At 33.5% G+C, this 27762-nt stretch overlaps 1 protein-coding gene across 3 annotated transcripts; it reads right to left on the bottom strand.

Moving 5' to 3' along the window:
• Window positions 1-3547: 3547 nt before the first annotated feature.
• Window positions 3548-27762, bottom strand: LOC104880495 (probable LRR receptor-like serine/threonine-protein kinase At1g07650). 3 transcript variants are annotated; one of them, XM_059740059.1, is made up of 24 exons: window positions 27359-27731; window positions 25567-25744; window positions 24163-24234; window positions 23991-24059; window positions 23837-23908; window positions 23648-23719; window positions 23466-23537; window positions 23278-23349; window positions 23120-23191; window positions 22925-22996; window positions 22760-22831; window positions 21706-21774; window positions 21269-21334; window positions 20426-20491; window positions 20279-20314; window positions 20131-20171; window positions 19637-20013; window positions 19372-19567; window positions 18867-18998; window positions 11433-11551; window positions 11145-11355; window positions 10810-11047; window positions 10531-10681; window positions 3548-4148 (listed from the first exon to the last, which is right to left on the bottom strand). In XM_059740059.1, the coding sequence occupies exons 1-24, from the start codon at window positions 27483-27485 to the stop codon at window positions 3888-3890; spliced, it is 2913 nt and encodes a 970-aa protein (XP_059596042.1). In that variant the 5' UTR covers window positions 27486-27731; the 3' UTR covers window positions 3548-3887. The 3 variants fall into 3 exon arrangements, with proteins under 3 accessions (XP_059596042.1, XP_010655560.1, XP_010655561.1); XM_010657258.3 differs by lacking the exon at window positions 3548-4148 and adding an exon at window positions 9672-10409; XM_010657259.3 differs by lacking the exons at window positions 3548-4148; window positions 10531-10681 and having other exon boundaries at window positions 10843-11061; window positions 27359-27762.

Below are 27762 nucleotides of genomic sequence, written 5' to 3'. Positions count from 1 at the left end.
AAACAGATGGTGTCCTATTAATCAAATATCCAGTTGTAAGAACACATTCACCCCAAAACTCAATAGGTAAATGTGCCTAAAATCACAGGGCTCTCGCTACATTGAGAATATGACGATTCTTTCTTTCTACACGCCCATTTTGTTGTGGTGGCCCGACACACGAAGTTTGATGTAAAATTCCATGTTCAGCAAAATATTTTTTCAAACACATAAACTCAGTACCATTATCACTCCTAACAATTTTCACATTTTTTTCAAATTGCTGTCTCACCATTACCATGAGATTTTTAAGAACACAAGCAACCTCATCTTTTCTATTCAACAAATATATCCACACTACACGTGAACAGTCATCAACGATTGTCAAGAAATAAATACCTCCACAAGAAGCAAGAACCCTATAAGCTCCCCATAAATCACAATGAATCAGGTCAAAACACTCTTTATCTTTATTATTACTAGAAAAGAACACTTCTCTAGTTTGTTGAGCTCTAAAACAAATATCACAAAACTTATTCTTCGCACCATCATTTCTACCAACACTATCAACTTCATAAATTAAATCTACTACCCTAGAAGAGGGATGACCCATTCTTCTATGCCAGAGCTCATAAAACGCAATACTAGTTGTCTTGTAAGCACGGATAGAAGCCGCTCCCTTGAGAAAATAAAGTCTCTCGCGTTGTTCACCCACTCCAATCAGTATCCTCGAATTGCGGTCCTGTATAGCACAAATTTTATTAGTGAATTAAACAACAAGATTGGAATCATCAAGAAGTTGCGACATAGAAATCAAATTGCATTTCAATTTAGGCACAAATAAAACATGTCGTAGTTTCAATTTTTCTCCAAGAGTCACAGTTCCTTCTTTCAAAGCTTTGGTCTCTACTCCATTTGGCAACCTAACCGGACAAGGCATAATATCATGCTAGTCATTCCAACATTCATATGTGCCGATCATGTGATGCGAAGCCCCTATGTCAATAATCCAAGGCAAAATATTTTGCTTACATGTCAACCTCTCATTAGCAGCACCATTGTGTGAGTTTAACATGGTAAGAAGTGTGACCCATTGTTCGTCACTCAACCCACTAATTCTTGTTCTATTAGAATCAGTCACAACATTTCTCCCACCATTAGTTCGTGACGTTTGAATTGCATTGGCTCTAGCAGTCCCTCCACGTCCTCGTCCTCCACTTGTACCCTACTGAACACCACGTCCACGCCCACCACTACGCCCACCTGTGGTTGTGCATGACCTGTCACCCCACCATTCTAGATAACCAATCTATTGAAAACAACTATTAGCTTCATGTCCCTTCCGCTTGTAATTTGAGCAAATCACGGTCTTGTCTTTTCCAACCTCCCCTGGGTTTCGACCACCAACCTGCTCTGCAAAACTCATGGGGCTGCCTCTTTCTTCCTTTGTCCGAGTCATAGTCCGTACTCGTTCTTGTTGTACGATCATAACATAAACTCGATTTAGATTCAACAAATATTTGGTGCTGAGGATATTGGAACGTTCTATCCCATATCCATTTTCATCTAATCCCATCAAGAATTGATGAACTCTTTCTTCTTCTCGCTTTTTCTCCAACTGAGTGGTAATGTTACATTTACACCTTGTACAAGTACATACTGGAATTGAGTCATAATTGTTCAGTTCATCCCAAAGAGACTTGAGTCGACCATAATAGACAACTATGCATTGCCCTTCCTGCTTGCAATTCACAAGATTTGATTTCAATTGTTGTACACATGGACCATTCCCAATAGAAAATCGCTGCTTGATTTCTTCCCAAAGTTTCTTTACGTTTTCCATGTAAGATATGGTTGATCGAAGTGTGGGTTCAATGGTGTTAAACACCCATGAGACAAGCATTGAATTGATGGTCCACCAATTTTCAAGTTCTGGTGAATCGTTGTCCGGTTGTTTGATTGATCCATCCACAAATCCATATTTCTTTTTGGCTCGTAAAGTAGTACGCACAACACGTGCCCATTCATCATAGTTCTCACCATTCAGTTGAACTTGGGTAATTATATTACCTGGATTATCGTTGGAAGTCAATGCATAGGGGGTCAACATTTTTTTGTCAGAGTTGGACCCTCCATCATCTCCTTTCTTCCCATCACCAACCATGATGATGTATGTTTAGCTCACAATGGCTATGATACCATGAAAAAACTCTAGGTGATTTTGGATCAATTTTCTTCTATGCTTTTATTCTCATCGGTTGCCAATATATATACACAAAGAAAAGATACATCAAGACTCCTAAACAAGGTAAAACTAAAAAAAGAAGAAAATATGTACAAATTACAAACACAATATTTGCCTACCATGCCAATCAAGGCTTACCAAAAACTTGCTAATCAAGGCTTACCATAATCGCTAATACATTTATGTATGTAAACCAAATCACAAGTGTTTATATAATGAGGAGGATTGTATTTTGGTAGTTGATGGCCTTAAAGTCTTTATTTCTCACCTAGTGTATACATGCTTCTATACATGTATATCTAAACTACATGCATATATATATGGTTGTCCTTGTCAAACTAAATATAAAAAACACTACTATATATTCGCAATTTTGATATATGAATAGCAAAAATTTTATGAACATGGATTAGTAATTATAGTCATAAAGTGGTAAGAAATTATAAGATCTCGGGTTATTATTTTTTAAAAAATTTAATATGAATACACTGAAACCCATTTAATAATGATTTTAGAAAGTGTTTCTAATTTTTTTTACACTTGAAAATTTTTATATTGAAATGTTATAAAAATTAGAAATATTTATTAAAATCGCTATAAAATGTATTCTTAATAATCAAGTTTAAATTCAATATAGTGATGTAGGATGCTTCAAAATAACTTCATGGGTAATGGATTCTCAATGTATTTTCAAGTCATATATTGTAATTTTACTGTAGAAAAGTTAATTTGCAATTACGAAGAAATTAAATAAGTAATTACTTGGTATAAAAAATGAAGTCATATATTATTTCCGCGGTTAATCATAATTAAAATAATATATCATTTGTATAGGCCATTGAATAGAATGTTATTTAAAGGGTGTTTGATAAACCTAGTTTAAGTCATTAAATAGCTTAAGTATATTTGGTAATTTAACTTAATATCATAACTTAAAAATAACTTTAAGTGGGGGGTATATCTTTTTTTCGTATTAAAGAAAAGAAAAGTATGTTTTCATGTATTCATATGAAAAAAAAATTGTAAAATAGGAACTCAAATTTATAAAAAAAGTAAAATTAAATAGATAACTAAAAATAATTAGCATTTCATACACTTTTTGATCGAAGGTACTACCTTTAACCATTCAGGTATTACCTTTTAATGATATAGGTACTATTATTTTTTCATCTAGAAATTACCTTTGATTGATAGATGTATAAAACTTGAATTATTTTTAAATGATTTTTATTTTATAATTATTTTTACATGAGGATTCCTAATTACTACATAAGTCAAGATGTCGATAGTTTTGATATGATATATATTACATGAGATATCAAATAATGGAAGAAAGCCCTTCAGTTATTTATCATCTATTTTACATGATAATTGAATCTAAAACAAAAAAGAAAAAAAGAAAAACAATTTTTTATATGGTGAAAGTATTATGCACATAGCTCCATCCATTACAGCAACCCTATCCAAGAACAAGATATATCCTTATATTAAAGAGTAAATTTATCCTTTAGATCTGTTTCTCATTGATCCCATGTGATAAGGCAATTTCTTTAGATTTTGATTCTAATTTGTATAGACTACATAATGTATCCTTATAAGGCTCTAGCTCTGTATGACCTGTTAAATTTAGGGATTGACGACCTTCACTCAGACTCTGGTTTCTCTAGTCTTGACGAAAGTCTCTCATTGCCTTAAACCTCAAATCTTCGGTGTAGGTACTTGGTCCTGGGATCATATCAGGAATAGGCATTCGGGCTTCAAGCATGCTTAACACTTCAGACATGGTAGGCCTAAGTGATTGGGATGCATTTGTGCACAAGAGAGCCACTTTAATCACCCTTTCTGCCTCTTCTTCATTGACGTTAGACCCCAACTTCTCATCAACCAGCTCCAGAAACTTTCTGCCTTGCTGCAACAGACAGGCCTGCAATTTAAACATATCACCAATCTTAACTTCCATCATGCAGATGCTCATTATATCCTTTCAACTGAAAAACACAACCTGATTGATTATTAACACCGATATATAGAAAGTTAGTGAGTACCCAATCTAAAAGACAAAGGCAGTCATTGCTGGGTATATAATTGTTGTTGTGTTTTCCACTAACAATTTCCAAAGCCACAATCCCAAAACTAGATGATGATGATTTGATTTCTTCCTTCAGGACTTTGACCGAAAATTCAGGATAACTAGATGAAGATTTGATTTCTTTCTTATGGATAACTTTTCTGTTTGTTTGGATCTAGAAAGATCTAGAAGGAGGACATCATGATGATGTATTTTCTAATTTTTTGTCTTTCTATAAATAATAATATACATTAACTTGTTTCTTATCAAATTTGAAGGAAAGGAAATAAATAAAATGATTTTTTAATGAAAAATATAAAAAAAAAATCAAATATTATTAAAATCACTAAGAAACCTATGTTAAATAAGTTAAATAAAAATTATTATAAGAATTATTCAATTTTTATATAAAAATTTAAAACAACTTAAATAAGTTTGAAGTATTATATAAAAAAATTATTGAATTTAATTTTTTTTTTCTGTTTTACATTTTCTTCCTATTTTCTTTTCCTCTTGTTCCTTAATTGTTCTCAAAACCAAATACGTTGCTGACACCAAATTCTACCCACAATGCACATGACTAAGAAGATTTTTAATATTCATTTTATCTATAAAAAAAAAATATATATTTGCATTTTTTGGACAAGCTTAGGGTATATTTAGATGTTGTTTTTGAAAACTGTTATAGAAAATCATTTTTGAGAACAATTTTAAAGAGCAGTTTTTTGTGTTTTTTTTTAAAAAATAAAAATTTATGTTTGGGAACTGAATTCTGGAAAACAGTTTTTGTTCTAAAAAAAAACATGTTTGGTTGGGTTAATAAAAAGGTTTTTTAGAATAAGTAAAACAAAAAATATGTTTGAAAGTTATTTTTTTAATTAATAAAGTGTTTTCTTCCATTAACTTGATATTATAAATATATAAATAATTTTCATATACACAATTCATTTAAATTATTCAATTTTCAAATTTTTACATTAGTTATAATTTTCTTAAAAAAATGATGACTTTGTCACCATGTGTAAGTATATTAATTTCAATAATTTAAAGAAGAAAAAAAGGTTTGCAAGTAAGGGTGTGGTGGTTGGATAAAACTCACCTTTGTGGAAACATAAAAAACAGATAAGAAAACACAAAAATAAAGAAGAAAAAATATGAAAAACAATCTATTATTTGAATAGCAAAAAAATAATGAAAACATTTTTTTATTGTTATAAAAAAAAGTGGTTTTTGAGAACACAGAAAACATAAAAAACAAAAACACACTCCTTTCCCAAAATAAGTTTTTTTGTATTTTTTGTTTACAAGAACAAAAAATAGTTTTTGAAAACAGGTCCTTAGTATTCCATCAATTTTTGGACTAGTTTGATATGCGAAATATATTTGCATTTTTTGTTAGGGGCATTGTTGAAATTCTACCATATGAAATTCTTAATAATCTTAAGAAATCTCTCCAATCTTAGGAAATCTCAATCTCGATCATTTTCTATCTTTCCTTGCATGTATTCTAGTCTAAATGATAGTGATCTTATAAATATACAGGTTGTGTTTGACCCTTGAACCATGCCTAGTCAGAATATGTAATGGGGCTTGGGCCCAGTGGATATGGGGTTGTGATCCAAAGCCTCTGAGGAACCCGCTTGGGCCTTAACTCTTCAAGATGCGCACCCTCAGATGTCCATTTCTAGTACTGCATGTAGCTTCCATTTCACAAAAATCTCACTACTCAGAAGTAATATCTTTCCTATGATTCATTTGTTTAAGGTTCATAGATAGGGATACACTTTTTATTTTTTATTTTTAAAATAGAAATTCTTTTTTTTAAAAAAAAAAAAATTCCTTTTAAAATTGTAAAATTTCGTGAAGGTAATTTAAGAATGTTCGGTTGGAAAATTTGAAGTAAAGTAAATAGAAAGGAAAAATATAAGAAAAGAAAATGATAAGAATTTTTTTTTCCTCTTATATTCCTTAAAATTTTTTTTTTCTTCACATTTTTTCATGGTCTTAATTTTTTTTTTTTTTCCTTTCTAAGAAACAAACATATCTTTCCTAATATGTTGATTTCACTAACACTATTTCTTAAAATTAATAATGGTTCATCTTTTTTTATTAAGAAAAAATCTTGATCCCATGTGATAAGGCAATTTCTTTAGATTTTGATTCTAATTTGTATAGGCTACATAATGTATCCTTATAAGGCCAGAATGGACTTCAATCTGAATCAAAATTGAACTCCAACCCTTGTGAGGTTAAATTCGTGACATTGAATATGTTTGCTGGAATTTCACTCCATAGAATGCTGTTAAATATGTGATTTTCTTCGCATGAGAAAAGTGGGTTACTTCACTAAACAGCTACCAGATCTTTTGCCAGTTTCTGCATTACATATTTACATTAATCTTTGGGAAAATTATGTTTTGGGCCCAACTGGGCCCAAAAATTAAGCTATGATCCATATATGTTCCATATTTAAGTCCAACCCAATGAAAGAATAGAAATTGAGAGTAAGGGTATTGTCTTTTAAAAATCCCTAAAATACCCTTAACCATTAAATGAAAAAACTAACAAATCACCTCACCTTTCTCATTCTCTCTTTGACTCTTTTGCCCTTCTCTTACCTATTTAATAGTGGAACCAACTTGAATCATTTTTCTTCATCAAATATAAAAGATGATTAAAAATTATTATTACCAAATGTATTTTTGAAGTGAATAACTTTTAAATGTCTCATCAAATATTATTCTTTTTTTCAAACTTACATAACATATAATAAATATTTTTTAAATATATTGAAAACTTACTTAATATATAATAAATATTATTTTTGTTTTCAAACTTATATTATTTCTCATATATATTAAATAATTTTTAAACACCTCATAAAATATTAACATTATTTGTTTGTTCTGTAAATTAGATATCATCAAATATTATATTTTTTTCAAATTTATAGAACATATAATAAATACTTTTTAAATACCTCATAAAATATTATTAATTTTCTTTTCTAACTTGCAAATTAAACATTGTTTATTATTTTTTCATAAATAATGTAAACACTTACATGCATATATATAATTAAGAAAACAATATTTCTAAGACTAATTCACCAACCTTCCAATAATTTTGAAAGTGTACATAAGGTAATTGGCCGAATTAAGGTCTTCAAAATATTCAAAATTTCTCAATTCCAAAATTACCTAATTGCTCTCCACACTAATCCTAAATATTTTTCAATAAAGATTTAAATATTTAAAACCATTAAAATAAATATTTTCTTATTAAGGCAAGTTTTTCAAGTAGTAAGATAAAAATCATGAAATCTTCAAAACTATAATTACAACAAATATTTTTAACTTTAAAACTAATTTCATAATTTAAATTAATGATTTTTAAAAATAAAAATGTTATAAAAATAATTTTTGTTTATTTTTAATGCCATTTAAATATGATTTTTTTAATCTCTATTGATAACAATGAAATTATATTTATAAAGGTAAAATAGTAAAAATATATATTTCATTTAGTTTACTTATAATGAACAATTCAAACATAATTGATTTTAATTTTATTTCCTATATGTTAATTTTTGTAGAGAATGTCATAATGACATAGTTTGGTAAAAAAAAGAAAAACAAAACTATCAATAATCGTCTTAATGTCAAATTCAAATTATTTAAAAATCATACAAAACCTATTATAAGTCTTGTACACCTTTGTACACTTAGCACATTTCCCTTGTACAATTAGTATAATATTCTTGTACAGTTAGTGTGATACCCTTGAACAATGACACAAATTTCATATATCTCCTAATTTATATGTCCATGTAGGTGTATTAATCATATTTTCAATGATTTGGTTGAGAAAATGATGGATGACTTAGGGTCAATTTTTTTCCCCAAATATCATTATTGGGAAAAATATTGGAATTTTCATGTAAGAGTTAAATAAAGTGCATGATATAGGTGTACAATCATTGGGTGACAAGGAAAATAAAAAAGTAGTTTATAATCAATTAAAATCATTTACAAAGGGTAATTTTATACACCTTTGTATAATTAATGCATTTCCCTTGTACAGTTAGTGTAATACTCTTGTATAATGACACAAATTTTATATCCCTCCTAAGTTAGGTGTTCACGTAGGAGTGTTTAATCATATTTCCAATAATTTAGTTGAGAAGATGGTAGATGATTTAAGGTCAAAAAAAATTTTCTCCAAATATTATTATTAGGAAAAATATTGGAATTTCTATGCAGGAATTAAATAAAGTGAATGACATATGTGTACAATTCATGAGTGATAAAAAAAAAAAAAAGGAATAACTTATAATCGATTATATATTTCACAAAGGGTAGCTTTGTACTCATTTGTACACTTAGTATATTTCCCTTGTACAGTTAGTGTAATACAATTGTACAATGATGCGATAAATGAATAAATAAAATTTATTATTTTTTTATTTTCATATAAAAAATAGTACTAAACAAGGTTTTCAATTTTCATTTTAAAAAATAGTTTTCATTTTTTAATTAAAAATATTTTAAAAAAAAAGACTATATAGAAAATAAAAATTATTTTTAAAAATAAAAAATAAAAACTAGAAAAATATTTTAAAACCAAACTCAAATATAATCTATATAATTTTTAACTATTTGTTTTCATCTAAAATAAATAAATATACCTTTCAATCCTTTTATATAAAAAAATTCAATCTCTAATATAATTTACTTCTAAAGTTAGGTCATATGAAAACATTTTAATTGAGTACTTAAAATAAAAACATTCCATCCATCCTCTTTTTTTTTTTTTTAATAAATTTTTAATTAATTCAAATCATTAAAAAAATTCATAATAAACAAATTTGTAACATTTTATATAACTTATTACTAAAAGTCATGTTCAAAAAGTTATTAAAATAAGGAAAAAAAAGATTAAAAAAAATTAAACCTTTTATTTTATAATAGTAAAAAAAACTTTAAAATACTTTTTAATATAAACAAAATTAAAACAGTGAATATATTTATTTTAAATAGTATTTTAATCATTAAATTATTTACTTCTAAAATATAAAAGATAAAAAATAAATATAAAATATAATTTTTATTTATTTAAATTAATATTTTTTTAGAAAGTATTTTCCAAAATAGTCTTTGAATCATTAATATAATTTTTTTTATTTATAATTTAAAAATAAAAAAAACAATGTTGATTTTTCAATTATTTATAAAAGAGTTTAAAAAAATAATGAAAAATCAAAAAATGGTTAAATAACAAAGAATAGTGACATGTGAAGGGTGGTAAAATAAAGACAAAAATAAGTCAAATGAACATTTTGGTCTATTCCCATCTCATATCCTTATAATCAATTATGGGTGTTTGAAAGACTCTTTATTAATTATCAAAGTCAAATGGGTCTAAAGCCCAATTCTCCCTTAATCTTTTGCCAGGAGCACATTTATTAAAATATGAAAATCTAATTCTACTACAAAATTTCTTGAAATTTTATACAACAAACTCTCACTTTTAAAGAGAACTACAGATCAAATAAAAATAAATAAAAAATTGATGTACAAGATGCGGGTGTAGCCCCATTGAATAGAAGTTTGATTAAATAGCCAAAACTTTAGGATGCTCATTGAGATGGAGATGCAGATCAGCAAATCCATTCAGAGCCTTCAGGAGTAGGATCAGCATTCTTTAAAAGAAAAACACTTCATTATTAACAGGATTCCGAATGTGGGTTGATTTCAAAGAAATCAGGGCCAGATGTAGAGGTAGAGCAAAGCTCTAGCGCTGTATGACCTGTTAAATTTAGGGATTGACGACCTTCACTCATAGACTCTGGTTTCTCTAGTCTTGACGAAAGTCTCTCATTGCCTTAAACCTCAAATCTTCAGTGTAGGTACTTGGTCCTGGGATCATATCAGGAATAGGCATTCGGGCTTCAAGCATGCTTACCACTTCAGACATGGTAGGCCTAAGTGATTGGGATGCATTTGTGCACAAGAGAGCCACTTTAATCATCCTTTCTGCCTCTTCTTCATCGACTTTAGACCCCAACTTCTCATCAACCAGCTCCAGAAACTTTCTGCTTTGCTGCAACAGACAGGCCTGCAATTTAAACATATCTCCAATCTTAACTTCCATCATGCAGATGCTCATTATATCCTTTCAACTGAAAAACACAACCTGATTGATTATTAACACCGATATATAGAAAGTTAGTGAGTACCCAATCTAAAAGACAAAGGCAGCCATTGCTGGGTATATAATTGTTGTTGTGTTTTCCACTAACAATTTCCAAAGCCACAATCCCAAAACTGTAAACATCTGCCTTGTATGTCAGATAACCCCACAGTGCATATTCTGGTGCCATATATCCTCTGCAAGTGAATAGTGTGATGTCTTGTCACTCAATAATCAACAGTAAAAAGTCTCAACAATTATGAGCATTTGACTATGTATGAAATGTGGAATAATCTGTCAATTTGATAAGGACACAGTAACTCACATGGTTCCAGCAACCCTGGTGCTAATATGGCTCTTCTCCCCTTCATCAAGCCTAGCCAGTCCAAAGTCAGATATTTTAGGGTTTAGGTCTCTATCAAGAAGCACATTAGTAGCTTTAATATCTCTGTGGACAATCTTAATCCTTGATTCTTCGTGGAGAAAAGCTAATCCCTTGGCAATACCAATACAGATTTTAAGCCTAGTTGGCCAGTCCAGGTTCGGCTGACCATTTTCTGGACCTGAGAAAAATTCCCTTACAAAACTTAATATTTGATATTATCTATATTTTACTTGTCTTAACAGAAAGTGTATTCAAATTAAGTAAATGATACTTACCAAACAGAGCGCCGGCTAGGCTATTGTTTTCCATGTACTCGTATACCAGTAGCAGTTGATCTCCTTCAACACAACTTCCATGAAGTTTCACCAGATTTGGGTGTTGCAAACAAGAAATCATGGCTATCTCATTCAAAAATTCACGATTTCCTTGCCTTGATATAGAGGAAAGCTGTTTCACTGCAACTATGGTACCATCGGATAACAGACCCTGCACCCAATTTTTCTTTAGAATTCTAGGTAGAATCTATAAAGGAAGATTACAATGTCATGGTTTAGCTAGAATACCTTATAAACTGGACCAAAACCTCCTTCTCCAATCTTGTTTGCAAAATCAAAATTTTTGGTGGCAGCTTTTATTTGTTTTAAGGTAAAAGAACCTGTTTGCATATCTAGTCCTTCGAGATCTATCCAGGAAGGAAACATAGAAACATAGGCTGTAAGATAACAACAAATTTATTTGGTAGTTCTCAACTCCTTCCCAAAAAGGAAAAAAAATGCATCCACCAAATTGATTTGAGTGTTGCAGATTAAGATAGAGAACCCATACCAGTTAATCCCATGCATAAAGAGCATGCATCGTGGTAAACCTAACCTATTCTAAATATATTTAAATGATAACCTCTATATCATGAGACCGCAATCTCATAAACTGATGTGTAACTAATTGAGATAAATTGGGTTACAATATTGCTTTCACTTGTAGAACCTTCCTTCAGTTATTAGAAAATAAAAAAACACCTTTTAATTGTTAATTGATTTGATATTGCCTTCTTAGGAAAAATACAGAATCACTTCTATAATAATTTTTCCACATGAAATAAAAATTTAAAAAAAATTATATTTCTTAATGGATGAAAAAATAACCTTTCAAGACAATTAAAGAAAGCCAAATTTTGTCGTATTCCAAATATGATTATTTGGTCCCACAATAATGCAATTATAAGATAGACTATGTTTGGTCCCTATAAAGTGCTAAGAAAAAAAAAATTGTTATGGAAAATGACTTCTTATATTCAGATACAAGATACCATGAAAAATGATAAGGAATAAAAGTTGAGGAGAAGATGAAAGAAAATGCTAAAAGATTTTTCTTCCCATTTTGCTTTAAAAAAGGTGGAAAAAGTGCATCCTCAAAATTTAAATTTCTTTGAAAATATAAAGCCCCCTCCAAAGTAAAGATGATTGCATGGTTTGTGGCTAGTAAGAGGGTTAATAACAATAGCATGCTCTAGAAATGAAGGCCTCACAAGGAGCTTAATCTAGAGTGGCGTATTATGTGCAAGTGTGGAAATCCGGTATGATTTGAATGGTGATTTGTAGGATATTGTGGGAAATATTGAGGCCCCAATTGTGACAAATATTGTGGTGATTTGTGTGATTTTTTTTTTTCCATATTTGTATTTTTTTTTCCATATTTTGTTCTCTGTGTATATGTTAAATAGGGACCCGATTATGTAAACACATACAATTGAATGAATATTTGAGTGATTCTCAGTTTCTTCATGATATCAGAGCACGGTTTGCTTTAAAACCCTAACCAATCCATGGATGACCAAAAAGGAGACAGCCATGAGTCCAATCAATCGGCAACCCATGAAAGAGAGTCGGAGATAAACTCCTCAATGGGCTCGGCCAATGCATTTGACAACTCCCCACTCCATCTTACCGTTGAAAAATTGAAAGGTAAGAATTACAGAGAGTGGGCGCAGGCAATCAAGCTTGTTATTGACGGAAAGGGAAAGTTAGGGTTTCTTACCGGCGAGACTTGGCGACCACCTCCGACCGATGTAGCAGCATCCCAGAAATGGCGGTCTGAAAACTCCTTCATCACCTCATGCTTGATTAACTCCATGAAGCCAGCCATTGACAAAACTTATATGTTCCTCTCGACGGCAAATGATGTGTGGGATGCGATATGGGAATCATATTCCGATGCCGAGAATGCTTCCCAAATCTTTGAACTCAAGACGCGGCTCTAGCAGATGAAGCAAGGAGATTGGGAAGTCACGGAATACTATACCGAGATGTTGGGTTTGTGGCAAGATCTCGATCTCAACTGCGAAGAAGAATGGGAGTGCACGGGTGATAGTGTGCGCTTCAAGAAGAAGATGGAGAATGAGAGGGTCTTCGAGTTTCTAGCGGGGTTGAACTGCGAGCTTGATGACGTCAAGAGCAAAGTTCTCAGTCGCCAGCCATTGCCCTCCATCCGAGAGGTTTTCTCTGAGGTGCGACGAGAGGAAAACAGAAGGAGAGTGATGCTGAGGGAACATCTCTCGTCTGGGCCCGAGGCTTCAACCCTTGTAAACCGTGGGCCTCATGATGGATTTGGTGGGCTTCACTCTGGATTAGGCCTAAGACAGTCCAAGAGGACTTATTGTGAGCATTGTAAGAAATTAGGCCACACTAAAGACACTTGTTGGACTTTACATGGCAAGCCCGCGGATCGGAAGCCTAGATAGCCCAATAAAGCCCATAGTCATCAGGCCTCCACCGAAACCCAAGCAGACAAAACACCCATAGAAATTCGTTAGTCAACTTCTAGTGTGGGGTTTAATTCCAACCATCTTACGAAATTATATGAGCTTTTTCTAATTTCCAAGCCTCTGGTCAGTCTTCTACTACTCTGTCATCTGGTTCTTTGGCCCACAAAGGTACCTTTCTAATAGCACTTAGCACCATGTCTCATATTACTCCCTGGATTATTGACTCTTGTGCATTTGATCATATGACTGATGCTCATCATTTATTTTCTACATACTTTCCCTGTACCGGTAATTTAAAAGTGAAAATTGTAGATGGTACTTTATCCCCAGTTGCTGGCAAAGGGAGTGTTCATATTTCTGAGTCTATTACTCTCAATCCTGTCCTACATGTACCTAATTTATCTTGCAATTTGTTGTCTATTAGCGAGTTAATCAAACAATCTAATTGTTCAGCTAAATTCCTACCCTCTCATATGTTCCACCCGTCTCCTTTCTCCGGCGGCCTGAATCCCACACGCTAGCACGTGAGGGCGCGTGGCCCACTTTCTAGTGCTGCGCTTATACCAGTAGGCTAGTCCGGCACCGTTTTGCACTTCTAAGCCTCCTTCAATCCTCTCAAAACCCTACTTTTCCATTTTTTTGGCATTTCAGCCTCCACGGGTCTTCTTTCAGCCTCCTCCGGCCTTCGACGACAACTCTCTTCCTTAGGCGAGACCTGTGTGTGCCTTGGGAAGGCCTCTTCTTCATCTCTAGTCACTTTTCTCCCTTGTTTGGGTCCCGACATACTAGGTTCTTCTTCCATAGTTGTGATTTGACCTCTCTTTGGGGCTCTCTTCGATCCAAACGTAATTCAAACTCAGGTGAAGTGGATATGGCGACTAAAAACCCTATTTTTACATCCGTCATCTCTGGATCTCCTACTATCACATTGGAAAAATTGATTGGTAGTGAGAATTATCTCTCCTGGTCAACGTCCGTGGAACTCTGGTTTATGGGACAAGGTTATGAAGATCGTCTTGTTACACCTGAGGATGTTATACCTAATGTTGACAAAGTGCAATGGAAGAAAATCGATGCACAATTATGCAGCGTATTATGGCAATTTGTTAATCCCAAAATTTTATATCATCTTCGTGCCTACAAAACCTGCTTTAAATTTTGGACTCAGGCTAAAGGATTATACACGAATGATATTCAATGATTTTATAAGGTGGTTTCTGATATTGTTCATGTGAGACAGCAGGACATGGATCTGTCTACTTATATTGGTCGGATTGCATCTCTTAAGGAAGAGTTCTTAACTTTGATGCCCTTCACTAATGGTGCTGAAGCTCAACAAATATAGACTGACAAGTTCTTTATGGTGTTAACCCTCATTGGCCTCTGTCCAGATCTTGAGTCTATATGAGATTAAATTCTTGCTAGTCCATCAGTACCATCATTGGATGATGTGTTCGCTCGTCTCTTACGTCTCTCCTCTACTCAGACCTTGTCGACTGATGGTCCTTCAGATTCATCTGTGTTAGCCTCTCAGACTAACTCTCGAGGAGGACGTAGTGGCAATCGGGGTCGAGGACAACGTCCTCAGTGCACCTATTGTAATAAGCTTGGTCACACTCGAGATCGTTGCTATTAGTTACATGGACAGCCTCCTCGCACTGCCCACATTGCTCAATCATCTAATCCTCTGCTATCTCGACCTGACTCCGTTGCGAGCTCCACATCTCAGAGTATCACCTTTTCTGGTAGTGATTATGATGCCTATCTCCGATATCAAGCAGCCACATCAGCTTCTGTTGCTTCTATTGCCTAGACCGGTAATGTTTCTGTCTGCTTTACTCAGTCTTCTTCTCTTGGCCCATGGATTCTAAATTTTGGAGCATCTGATCATATCTTTGGTAATAAACACATTTTCTCATCTATTACTACTACCTCTGCCTTACCTACTGTTACTTTAGCTAATGGTTCCCAAACTATGGCTAAAGGTATTGGTTTGGCTCATCCTCTCCCTTCCTTACATCTCCATTCTGTCCTTTAGGCCCCTGAGTGTCCTTTTAATCTTATTTCCATCAGCAAAATAACTCGCACTCTTAATTGTTCTATCACTTTTTCTGATAAATCAGTGATCTTGCAGGATCGGAGTACGGGGAAGACGATTGGCATAGGGTGTGAGTCTCAAGGCCTCTATCACCTCACATCACCTTCATCTCCTACAGCTTGCATTTCCACCGATGCTCCTCTTCTCATTCACAGTCGTCTGGGTCATCCTAGTTTCTCCAAGTTCCAGAATATGGTCCCTCGTTTTTCCACTTTGTCGTCGTTTGCGTGTGAGTCGTGTCAGCTTGGGAAACATATTCGTGTCAGCTTGGGAAACATATTCGTGTCTCGTTCCCAAAACATTTGAATAATCAGGCAAAGTCTCATTTTAAACTTGTCTACACTGATGTTTGGGGTCCGTGTCGGACCGCGTCTACTTTAGGATTTCAGTATTTTGTTACTTTCATTGATGAAAAATCGAGGTGAGTTATTCTCTATTTTCCATAAATTTTATGCTAAAATCCAAACACGATTCAATATTTCTATTCGAGTGTTATGCAGTGACAATGCTCGGGAATATTTTTCTACACCCTTTACTTCTTTTATGTCCCAACATGGGATCCTCCATCAGTCATCTTGTACTCATACTCCTCAACAAAATAGGGTTGTTGAACGTAAAAATTGACATCTTGTTGAGACAGTTCGTACCCTCCTTCTCCATAGTCATGATCCTTTTCATTTTTGGGGGGATGTTGTTCTTACATCCTGTTACTTGATTAATCGTATGCCCTCATCTATATTACATGACCAAATCCCTCATTCCCTCATTTTTCCCACCGAACCTCTTTATTTCCTTCCTCCTCGTGTCTTAGGATGTACTTGTTTTGTTCATACTCTCACACCTGGACAGGACAAGCTCTCCGCCAAGGCTACGAAATGCATCTTCTTGGGATACTCTCGACTTTAGAAGGGTTATCGTTGTTATTCCCCTTACACTCATTGTTATTTTCTCTCCGATGATGTCTACTTCTTTGAGGACTCTCCATTCTTCTCATTCTTTGAATATTTTCCCATTTCTGAAGTATTGTCACTTCCCTATATATCCCCCTTCAGATGCGCTCTCTCGTCCTCTTCAAGTTTATCATTGTCGACATCGTGCTGTTGCTCCTCTTTTCTCTTCAGCTTAGGTACCTGATGACTCACCTCCTGTCCCACCGATTTCTCCTACCCCGGCCCTGTCATCTACTGACCATTTGCCTATTGCTCTTCGGAAAGGTAATCGATCTACTCGTAATCCTCATCCTATTTTTAATTTTTTGAGCTACCATAGATTATCTTTATCCTATTCTGCCTTTGTCTCTACTTTATCCTCTGTTTCTCTTCCTAAGAGCACTAGTGAGGCACTTTCTCATCCTAGGTGGCAATAGGCAATAGTTGATGAAATGACTGCTCTGCACTCCAATGACACATGGGATCTTGTTTCTTTACCTCCTAGTAAATCTACAGTTGGATGTCGTTGGGTCTACACTGTTAAAGTTGGTCCTGATGGTCAGGTTGATCGCCTTAAGGCCCACTTGGTTGCTAAAGGTTATACTCAGATTTATGGTTGTGACTATGGTGACACCTTCTCTCTTGTTGCCAAGATTGCTTCTGTTCACTTATTTCTCTCCATGGCAGCTATGTGTCATTGACCTCTTTATCAGTTGAATATTAAAAATGTTTTCCTTCATGGTGAACTTCTCGAGGAAGTGTATATGGAGCAACCACATGGTTTTGTTGCTCGGGGGGAGTCTGGTTTAGTATGCAAGTTACGTCGCTCTCTATATGGCTTGAAACAATTTCCTCGGGCATGGTTTGGGCGTTTTAGTTCAGTTGTTCAAGAGTTTGGAATGCTTCGGAGTGAAGCAGATCATTCAGTTTTCTATCATCATAACTCTTCGAGCCAGTGCATCTATTTGGTAGTTTATGTGGATGACATTGTCATTACAGGCAGTGATTAGGAGGGTATCCAAAGACTAAAGCAACACCTTTTCAACCACTTTCAAACCAAAGACTTGGGTAAATTCAAGTACTTTTTGGGACTTGAAATAGCTCAATCCAGTTCAGGTGTGGTTATGTCACAAAGGAAGTGTGCCTTAGACATCTTGGAAGAAACAGGTATGTTAGAATGTAAACCTGTTGACACTCCTATGGATCCAAATGTCAAACTTGTACCAGGACAGGGGGAGCCTCTAAGAGGTCTTGGGAGATATCGACGACTTGTAGGCGAACTGAACTACCTCACCATTACTCGGCCAGACATCTCTTTTCCTATGAGTGTGGTTAGTCAATTTCTACAGTCACCATGTGACAACCATTGGGATGTTGTGATCCGCATTCTTCGATATATTAAAGGAACACTAGGGCCAAGGTATGTTGTATGAAGACAGGGGTCATACCCAAATTGTTGGTTACACAAATGCAGACTGGGCTGGTTCACAGTCAAATAGGTGTTCCACCTCAAGGTATTGTGTTTTTATTGGAGGTAACTTAATATCCTGGAAGAGTAAGAAACAAGATGTAGTGGCCAGATCAAGCGCTAAAGTTGAGTATCGAGCTATGACTTTGGCAACATGTGAACTCATATGGTTGAGGCAACTCCTTTAGGAATTGAGATTTGGAAAAGATGAACAGATAAAGCTAGTCTGTGATAATCAGATCGCATCACATATTGCATCAAATCCAGTCTTTCATGAAAGGACCAAGCATATTGAAGTTAACTGTCACTTCATTAGAGAGGAGATTGCATCAGGGTGTGTTGCTACAAGTTTTGTTAATTCAAATGATCAACTAGCAAACATCTTCACTAAATCTCTCAAAGGTCCTAGGATTAAATACATTTGTAACAAGCTTGGTGCATATGACATATATGCTCCAGCTTGAGGGGGAGTGTTGAATATAATGTATTTATAGTGTACAATCTTTCTTTCCTTTCTTAATATAGGTCACATATATAGTAGTTAGTTCAACCTAGCCTTGTATATATATTTCTCTATTGTAAGAAGTTAATCACATGAATGAGAATTAAGGTTTTCTCTCTCTCTCTTTCAACATCATCTATTACCATAATTGAAATAAAACTATTGAAAATTCTATATGATTGCTAGCATGCCTGTAAGAAATATACTTAAGTTTAGTTTGTGCAGTAGTTTAACACCACCTTGTTCCCGGGAGATTCTGCCACCAAAACAAACTTTCCACCAAAGAATACCTAAAATAAGGAATATCATGAAAGCCACAGCCCCAACTGCAATGAATATCTTCTTTTTTCCATCAGAAGACGGCTCAAAATCTACACAAAGAAGAACAAAAAATATAAAAGAACATGTCAGATTGCATAGTGCATACGATGAATTATGAATGTTTCATCCAATCCAAACATTAATATGGATATAAAAACATCAATTGGATAATACACTTCCCAGACAAGCAAATGAGCTGGCAAGAAAATAAGACAGCAAATTGATTCGGTCTCTTGTCAAATACCAATGTAATCTTGCCTTAGGTATTGATTTTTGCATCACATAATTTAAGGGAGTGTTTTCTAAATGTATCACTATGCATATATACTTATTTATTCACACAAAGTGCAGAACAAGTTGGACAAACTAAGAATCTCAAACTCAAATATGATAAGAGTGACAAGAAGAATACAAATACATCACCAGCTTTTACAGAAATGGCTGATATGAGAGGACCATAGGTTCCTCCCTCTGGGGCAGCTGTTGTACCTTTCCCAGCCCAATGAAATCGGATCTCCAAAGTCTTATTCCTTACGACTGCTTTAAATTCTCTTACAACTACCTTATCAACCCCTTGTGCTGCTTGTACAATATTAAAATCTTGCAACTCCAGCTTTTCCTGCAATAAAATAATTGAATTAAATTATTGTCTTTGACGATTCAGTTGCAGAATAATATGATTGACTACCTGGATGTAAACATCAAAAATACGTCTTCCAAGACTATGAAAGGATTTATTGTCTCTGATCACTATCTCTGCAAAATGAAGTTTCACAGTATAGGTCCCATCTGCTAAGCAGCGTCCATAGTAAGTGAAAGATAGAGGAGAAAGTCGTGCTCTTGTGTACAATTCAGAGTCATTCATCCCGAGCATGGATACATTCTGTGCTATATAATTTTTTGTGGTTCTGTCACGATCCCAAAAGTCTCCTGTGCTACTAAAACCCCAATTATCTCTAGTGGGGACAAACTTGGATGGACCTGCTAAGTCTTCATCCGCTTCATAGACTATGTCTCCAATGATGGTTCTTCCTCCACCACAATTTATATGCAGTGAATACTGATCTTCAGAAAACAACAACAATATAAGTGATGATCAAATAAGTTTAAAACATAGAAGAAGTAACATAACTAAAATTCATGCATGGAAATAAGTCCATAAAACATAATTGAGGCATTTACCTTTGAGACATGGAAAACTGTTCAGGCACTCATCAAATTCTCTATATTAAAGCATAGATTTGATAAGCATTAGTATTGTACAGGGAAACTAACAAACCTACATATCACTACTCTTCAAAGTTTAGTTAGAAAAAAATTACAAGCTTACAATTTTCCCCTTTCAGAAAAGCTTCGGAACAAGTTCCTGATGAAACAACAAAAAGTTATTTTCAACCAAATAGATAGTGAATGAAGAAAAATATCTGTGTAAAGCTCAATGAGTGAGGTTTAAATCAGGAAAAAAAAAAGTTCTTACAGGGTTTCTCGACAAGAAGATGGCATAGAGCTTTTAGAAAAGTTGTTATAAGAAATATCTGTTTGGCTGCACACAAACATTTTAAGAACTCTTACAAGAATTATCAATGCTATATTAACTAGAAGTTTGCAAAAGAAACCATGGAGGGAATTTGACCTAATTTTGAAATTAAGAGCTAAGGAGTTAGATTCTTTTAGGATGAGAAGCTTTTGGAGCACACATATGAGTAACTTCTCTATGATTTCTTCCCTTCAGTAGCTACAGTAAGAACTGATTTGGCTAATATGCAGCAATAATGACAAAAATTTTACGAATTGATAAAATAATGACAAAAAGTTTATGAATTGAGAACTTCTACCTCACCATCTAAATCAGCATTACAATATATCTACCATGTCCCTGTTCCACTTTTTAGATGTTGTACACTCAACTAATGATTGTTCAGGGGCTGGCCCAGCCAAAATCAGATTGTTGTGAAAATAATAAAAAAACATAGACAATGGAGAGAATAAAAAAATGCACATTTTTTCTTTTTCAATTTTTGCAATGCCTTGCTACACCTATGAATACGCAGGGATGATTTCAGATGTTGCACATGGTGAGATGAAAATGACTAAGACAAGTCTGCTACATACAAATCTCCAAAAGGGTTAGAGAAGAATCACTTTCTAGAGGACGAATTCATATATATATATATAAATATATATATATATATATATATATATATATATATATATATATATATATATATATATAGCTTAGGCATATAAAAATAGGAGATTGAGGCACAAAATAAGTAATTTCATGTATTAATTAATTGAAAATGTAGGCTTAAAAGCATACTAGCGATTATTTCTGCTCTCGATCCAGTCCGGAATAGACCCAGTTAAATAGTTGCTTGTCAAATACCTAAACAGAAAATAACAAAGTTTCATAATTGTTAAGAGATGTAAGTAGTTACTCTGTCTCAAAATGTTATGCAGAGTCATATTGAAGAAAATTGTAGTTTGAATTTTGGTGAGGGTAAAGCATAAACCATAGGCGAAATATGTAGGAAACCTTCCCTACATACAACTCAATTTCTTATATCATTCTATACTATAACCTTCTTGGTAAACCTACATCCTTCGAGTGTGAGTTTAGTCATAGTTTAGCAACTCTATGATCTAGGTAAACTACCAAGAATGGACCAATCATACATATATTTTAGTGTATCAATCTACAAGAAGGCTTCCTATGCAACAAAAATAGGCATGCTTTCTTGATTTTCAATTGCTTACATGAATTCTATTTGTGTTAAACCTTCCAGGTTTAGAACAATTCCTTCCAGCTTGTTGAAGCTAAGGTCTCTGTGAGAAAATAACAATATAGATGTCATAATTAAGCAAACAAAATAAAGGTTTAGTCAAATGATCCTTCTACTGAATTTAGTGCAATACAAATTTGGAAACAAAAAATGCCACCAATATAAAAACTAAGTAGAAAAAGAAGAGACATAATTCAATGATGAAATTACATACAAACAAGTCAACCATATGTTCATATCACTTATCAACCTTGCCTCTTTTTTGTCAAAAGTAAAAAAAAAGAAAAAAAGTGAATTAAGGGTCCCTATTACCAGTATCTTACTTAAATAGTCATTTTAATCTAATAAAAAGGTTTCAATACAATCAAAATCTTTCTTTTTCTATTTTTCCCTCTCTTGTTCTTTTCATCACAGAAGAAAAGTTTATTTAGGGAAAAAATGCACAAGAGGGAAGGATTTGTTTTTCAAAGCAAAAAAGGACAACAAACAATGTTCCCAACTAAAAAGTAGAAAACAAAACACAATTTTGATCCAAATTTCCCAACACCCTTAGTCAGCATCTCCACATGGCAAGTTCTGGCCCATGAATCCTTCCTAGTATAGCAAAAAAAAAAAAAAATGGTTTACTTTTTCAATTTTTTTCCTCCTTAGTTGAGCAGGAAAATAATTACCTTATCTCCCTATGAAAGAAGGCTCACAAATAGTAAAGGGTCAAGGCTAAAATTTAGGTCTGGATAAACATATAATTTCTCAGTTCAATTTGAGTTACCATGATAGAAAAGATGAAAGAAGAATAATCCTTACATAGTTGTTTGCTGAAACTACCTTAGACATGTCCACTCATATTTATATTCTTTTGAAAATCAAATAAATACAATATTTGACATCTTGTTTCCATGCATATACACACAAGTTCATAGTAATATTAAGTTTGTAATATTAGGAATGCATTACTCCAGCGCACTCACTAGCATTGCCAAAAATGAAAGGCAATGGGAAAAAAAAAAAAAAGTTAGTTGTGGAATTACAAAATTTGCAGTTCTGTCATCTCTGCTAAATATTTGGGGATTGATCCGAAGATATTACAGCCTCTCAACATCCTGCAAGGTAAACCTGATCCATATAAGTACTATCACAGGAGTATGAGAATGATTATGCACCTAAAGAATTTTTAAACCATAACTACAACTTACAGCTTTTGCAGGCCTTTCATGTTTCCTAGAGGTGGAAAATTTGAGCCTTCCCCAGGTAAATCACTAATCCTTCTGCATGGAATCCCACTAAGAAAAATTAAAATCCCAGTCTATTTTGATAATATGATGTGAAAAGCAAATTGCTGCAAAAATTAAGCAACTCAACAAAATATTGACTAAGAAGGTTTAACTCACAATTCAGTTAAATTCTTCAAGACAGAAATGCTAGAAGGTATGGGCCCTTCAAGACCACTTGCTTGGATCTCTCTGTTAACCACACATTTCTAATTCACTAAGATTGCACTTGAAAACTTCTAATATAAAAAAATTTCAGAACACGAGAAGGAACTTACAATTTCTGAAGTTGTTTCCAACTAGGAATAAAATTGGGTATTTTTCCAGTGAAATTGTTGCTACTAATCCGACTGCATTGGATCCAACACAAAGACAAAAATGCAACCGTATAAAAGCTAATCTTTTTATCCATCACATATATGAGATGTTTAGATTTACAATATTCTAAAGGACATTGAAATCTTACAATTCTGTTAATTTGGTTAGATTAGCAAGTGCTGGAGGCAACTCCCCAGTGAGATTGTTAGCGTTAAGAATGCTAGTCACCAAAAAGAAGATCAAACCAAAATAAATTGCTATAATTTTGAAGGATTATAGATAATTAAGAAATTAATAGCCAAGAATAGTGATAAGAGGAGAAGGACCAACAGATTTTCCAAGTTGACCAATTGCCCAAGCTGAGGAGGAACAGTTCCAGAGAACATGTTGTTCTCCATACTCCTGAAAATTCAATTCAGTTTCTTTAAGATGATAGTGAGAGCAAACCTAAACAAACTACGAAGCACTTCCCAGAAAAGAAAATGGGGCCAGTGAGATAGAGTGAATGTCACTACATACATATATCTCAGAGTAGTAATGTTTCCCAAGAAGCTTGGTATTGGTCCTGATAACCTGTTCACAGTAAGTGACCTGTAAGGAATAGTTTACTCTGTCAATCCTATAAAGATCATCTATAAACTAACCTTAAAAATGAAGTGCAGAAATATCTCACATATATTCTAATTGCACAGAAGCCCATTCATGCGGTATGTTACCACTAAGATAGTTCCTAGTGAAATCACTATAGACAAGGGAAAAAAAAAAAAAAGATGTCAAAACAATGAAAGTTTGAAATGGGAATTTATGTTTTGAAAAACATATGTATTTATAGAAGCACTTCTTACATTATCTTAAGGTAAGACAGTTTCGCCAGAGAGGGCGGAAGCACACCAGCAAGATCTTGCCCTTTGAGAAATCTATTTGATAAAGAAACAAGGTAATACAGGTCCACAGGATTCGAGTTTTGGTTTGGTAAATTCTCAAATGTAATGTTCTGTTAGTAGATGCGAGTAAAGTGAAGAAAAACACTTGGTAAACAACTATTCATGTGTGAACTGCTTTATATAAAAACATGTAATAGAGTTATGCAAGTGCGAATACAAATTAAGAAACAATGAGAAATTCATAATTCAGTAGCTCATAAAATAGAGGAACATCAAAATCACAAGCCCTAGAAGCACGTAAACCATGAATAATCCAAAGTTAGATTGAGAACTTCAGTATACTTTGTGGTCCATGGCACTATGAAAGCGTTATATATGTACATTATAGATTCAAGTATATATGTATACCATATCACAAGTGTTTATGTAATGAGGAGGATTGTATTTTAGTAGTTGATGGCCTGAGATTCTTTATTTGTCACCCACTGAATACATGCTTATATACATGTATATCTAAGCAGTATGTATATGCATGCAAGAACCCCACATCTAACTCCAAAAGTCATTTTGCATTAAAAGAAAAACATAATGACCCTGTTTTTCTTCAAGAGAATTTTCTAATCATCTCGGATCAACTAATAGAAGATCATGGATGTTGCTTAGGAAGTGGACATATCTCCATAGACCTTGTAAACCATTGAAGCACCCCCAAAATTCTAAATGGCACAGTAATGACTAAGAAAGATTGTCAAACTCCTTGTTAATTGAGATGCAATGACTATGATAGATTTTGTAGATTGACCGAGCTTAAAGTAAGGAGAGGAGAATATATATCCTCAGAGGCATTCCAATGACAAAGCTCTCAAATAGGTAGTGGGTGAGACCAAACTCCCATATGTAAGCAATGACCAACTGAAAAGATACAAGCATTGAGGGGGAAAATCTAGTACTTGGATTTTTTTATGAATGGAAAATGATTTGTTTCTCCTCTTTCAAGTGGTAGGACCAAACTGACTACATGGACAAAAGTCACAAAAATAACTGTATATTTTGTATATAAGCGAATGACTGGCTACAAAAGGGCTTGTCAATATCTCAGTTAAAAGGGTTGGGAATTCAAACAACACACAGAGGCAAAATGGGGTTTAATCATGATTGATTTAATACTGTGTTTTTGGTATGTTCTCATAACCAACCATCCCCATCCCCATCCCCATCCCCACCCCCACCCCACAAAAATAAAATGACATACACACAGTTAGAAACATAGCACCATTGAATATAGTTGCAAGAAATCAGAATGGTAACTGTTAAAACTTCAACATGTGGATGGATATATGTATAAAATTAGGGAAGGAAGCATACATCTGAACGACGTGGCATTGACCGTTGGGATAGGAGCAATTGCAGGTGAGAGTATTGTTATACAATGGCTTTTCCTTCCTGTTAGGTGTGGACCAGTTGGAGTTGCCATCACAAGGGTTTAGGCTGAAGTTCCAATCCTTTTTCCCCACTTGTTCTGCTATTTCTTCTAGAGCCTCCTCTGCACACATCAGTATATAGGAGTTGGTCGTTAATCCCAAATACATATACACACTCGCACGTGTAAATATATATATATATATATATACACCCAAAATTTGAAATTCAACCCCTCGTCTTTTTTGACATCATTTGGATAAAAATATATTTATTATTTTATTATAAAAATAACAATTTCTTTTAAAACCTACGTGTAAATACTTAAAATAGAAAATGATATTTATGTCAAAAATATATTACTTTTCCAAAAAAAAAATATGAAAAGGATTAGATTTTCGATTTGAGGATTATTTCCTCTTTTGTAACCAAATATTTCTATATATTTTGCCCATATGCATGTATGCTTGTGTAAAGACCGAGAAATTTTATCGATTCTATTTTCAAATTTTTTTGTCTCATAAGAGATAAAAAAACACAAACCAAATTGATATTTTAAGATTTTAATCTCTTATGATTTGTAATTATTCAATATTTTATTAGTTTTTTTATATTTATTATTATATATATATTGTCCACACTATTATAATAATTTATTATTATTAGATTATAACCAAATTACTTCATACAACTTCGAACTTAGATTTGTATAATGTCTAAGGTGGTGTTTGTTTTTTTGACTTTTTGCTAAAATCAATTTATTTTTAAAATTTAAGTTGTTTGTTTTTCTATTTTTTTATGACTTATTATAAACTTTTTATTGATTAAAAAAAGTCAAAATATATAGTTTTTTCTAAATAGAAAAAATAACATATTGGTTTTTCTTTACTTTTTAATACTTAATAGAAATAAAATACTACAAAAATAAACAACTTATTATTTAACATTATTAAACATTAAGGTTCTATTTAGAATTAAGTATAAAAACAAACACCACCTAAGTTTACTTGCCTCTAGCCAATCATCTAAATCAAATCAAATCAGGAGGAAAGAAATTTAAATTTCAATCACTAAAAGGATCAATTCAATTTTGATTCAAGCAGCTATCAACTATATCAATTCAACTTCATAGCTCTTTTCATCCCTCGTGTACAGGTACCAAATGTGAAAACCTTTCCGAACATTGGCTTCCTCCAGGTCTTTGGGCCTAGTGGGCACTTAGCCTTGTTATCATCGGTGATTTTTGGTATTTTTACGCCCCTAGGATAAGGATATAATTTGGGCCAGTCCTAAGGAGCATGGGCTTTGTCTTGATGTCTTGGGGCCTTGGGGCCAGTGGATATGGGGCTGTGATCTAAACCCTCCGAGCAACTATTAGGTTGGGCTTAGGCCTGAACTATTCAAGAAGAGCACCCTCAACCTCAACCTCAAGTATTCGTTCTTGTATTACACGTAGCTTCCAGTGCACAAAAATCACACAACTCAGATTTAATATGTTGCATATAATTCATTTGAGTAAGGTTCATAGTTAGGCTATTGTGGGAAAGGAAATTAATGTGAGGTGGAAGGCAGTCCATGCCTGCATGGCCGCTCAGTTAGCCTCCAGTCACCACACTTCAAATTTGTTTGGTGAGACGCCCTACACCCTATATATACATTCTATTTTATGATTTTATCCCTTCTGACTCAATTTTTATTTAAAAAGAGAGAAAAAAAAGGATCAAGTTTGATCTCTTACCTTCATCACGAGGAAGCTGACCACCTTGGGCTTCAACGCTGCTGGAACCGAAGCACATGAGTATGAGCAGCGTGAGAATAAAAGCAAAGAAGAGAGTCTTCCCATGAATATCTGGAAAAGTAGCCATATATGATATATCTTCTCCTCCTCAAAGTCCTTGAGCTGATCAGTTCATTTGTAGAGGTGTGTAAGATTTTATTTTTGGTGGGGAAATTTCCCGGTGTAGCCAACCTTGACTACGACTTTCTCTGCCTATTATTTTTTTACTTTTACTTGTAATTTGGGTACACTAATTTGTCCAGTAGTTGACGGATGGAAAAAAAAAATGGCATACTGCAGAAGGCTGAATGGAGGAGTAAAGCTAACTGTTTCTTCTATAATTGATAATTAAATTGAGACCCATT

This window comes from Vitis vinifera, chromosome 10, assembly GCF_030704535.1.
Source record: "Vitis vinifera cultivar Pinot Noir 40024 chromosome 10, ASM3070453v1".
Classification (NCBI taxonomy): domain Eukaryota; kingdom Viridiplantae; phylum Streptophyta; class Magnoliopsida; order Vitales; family Vitaceae; genus Vitis; species Vitis vinifera.
The sequence above is the reverse complement of the archived record's forward strand: the minus strand, read 5'-3'. Positions and strand labels throughout refer to the sequence as shown.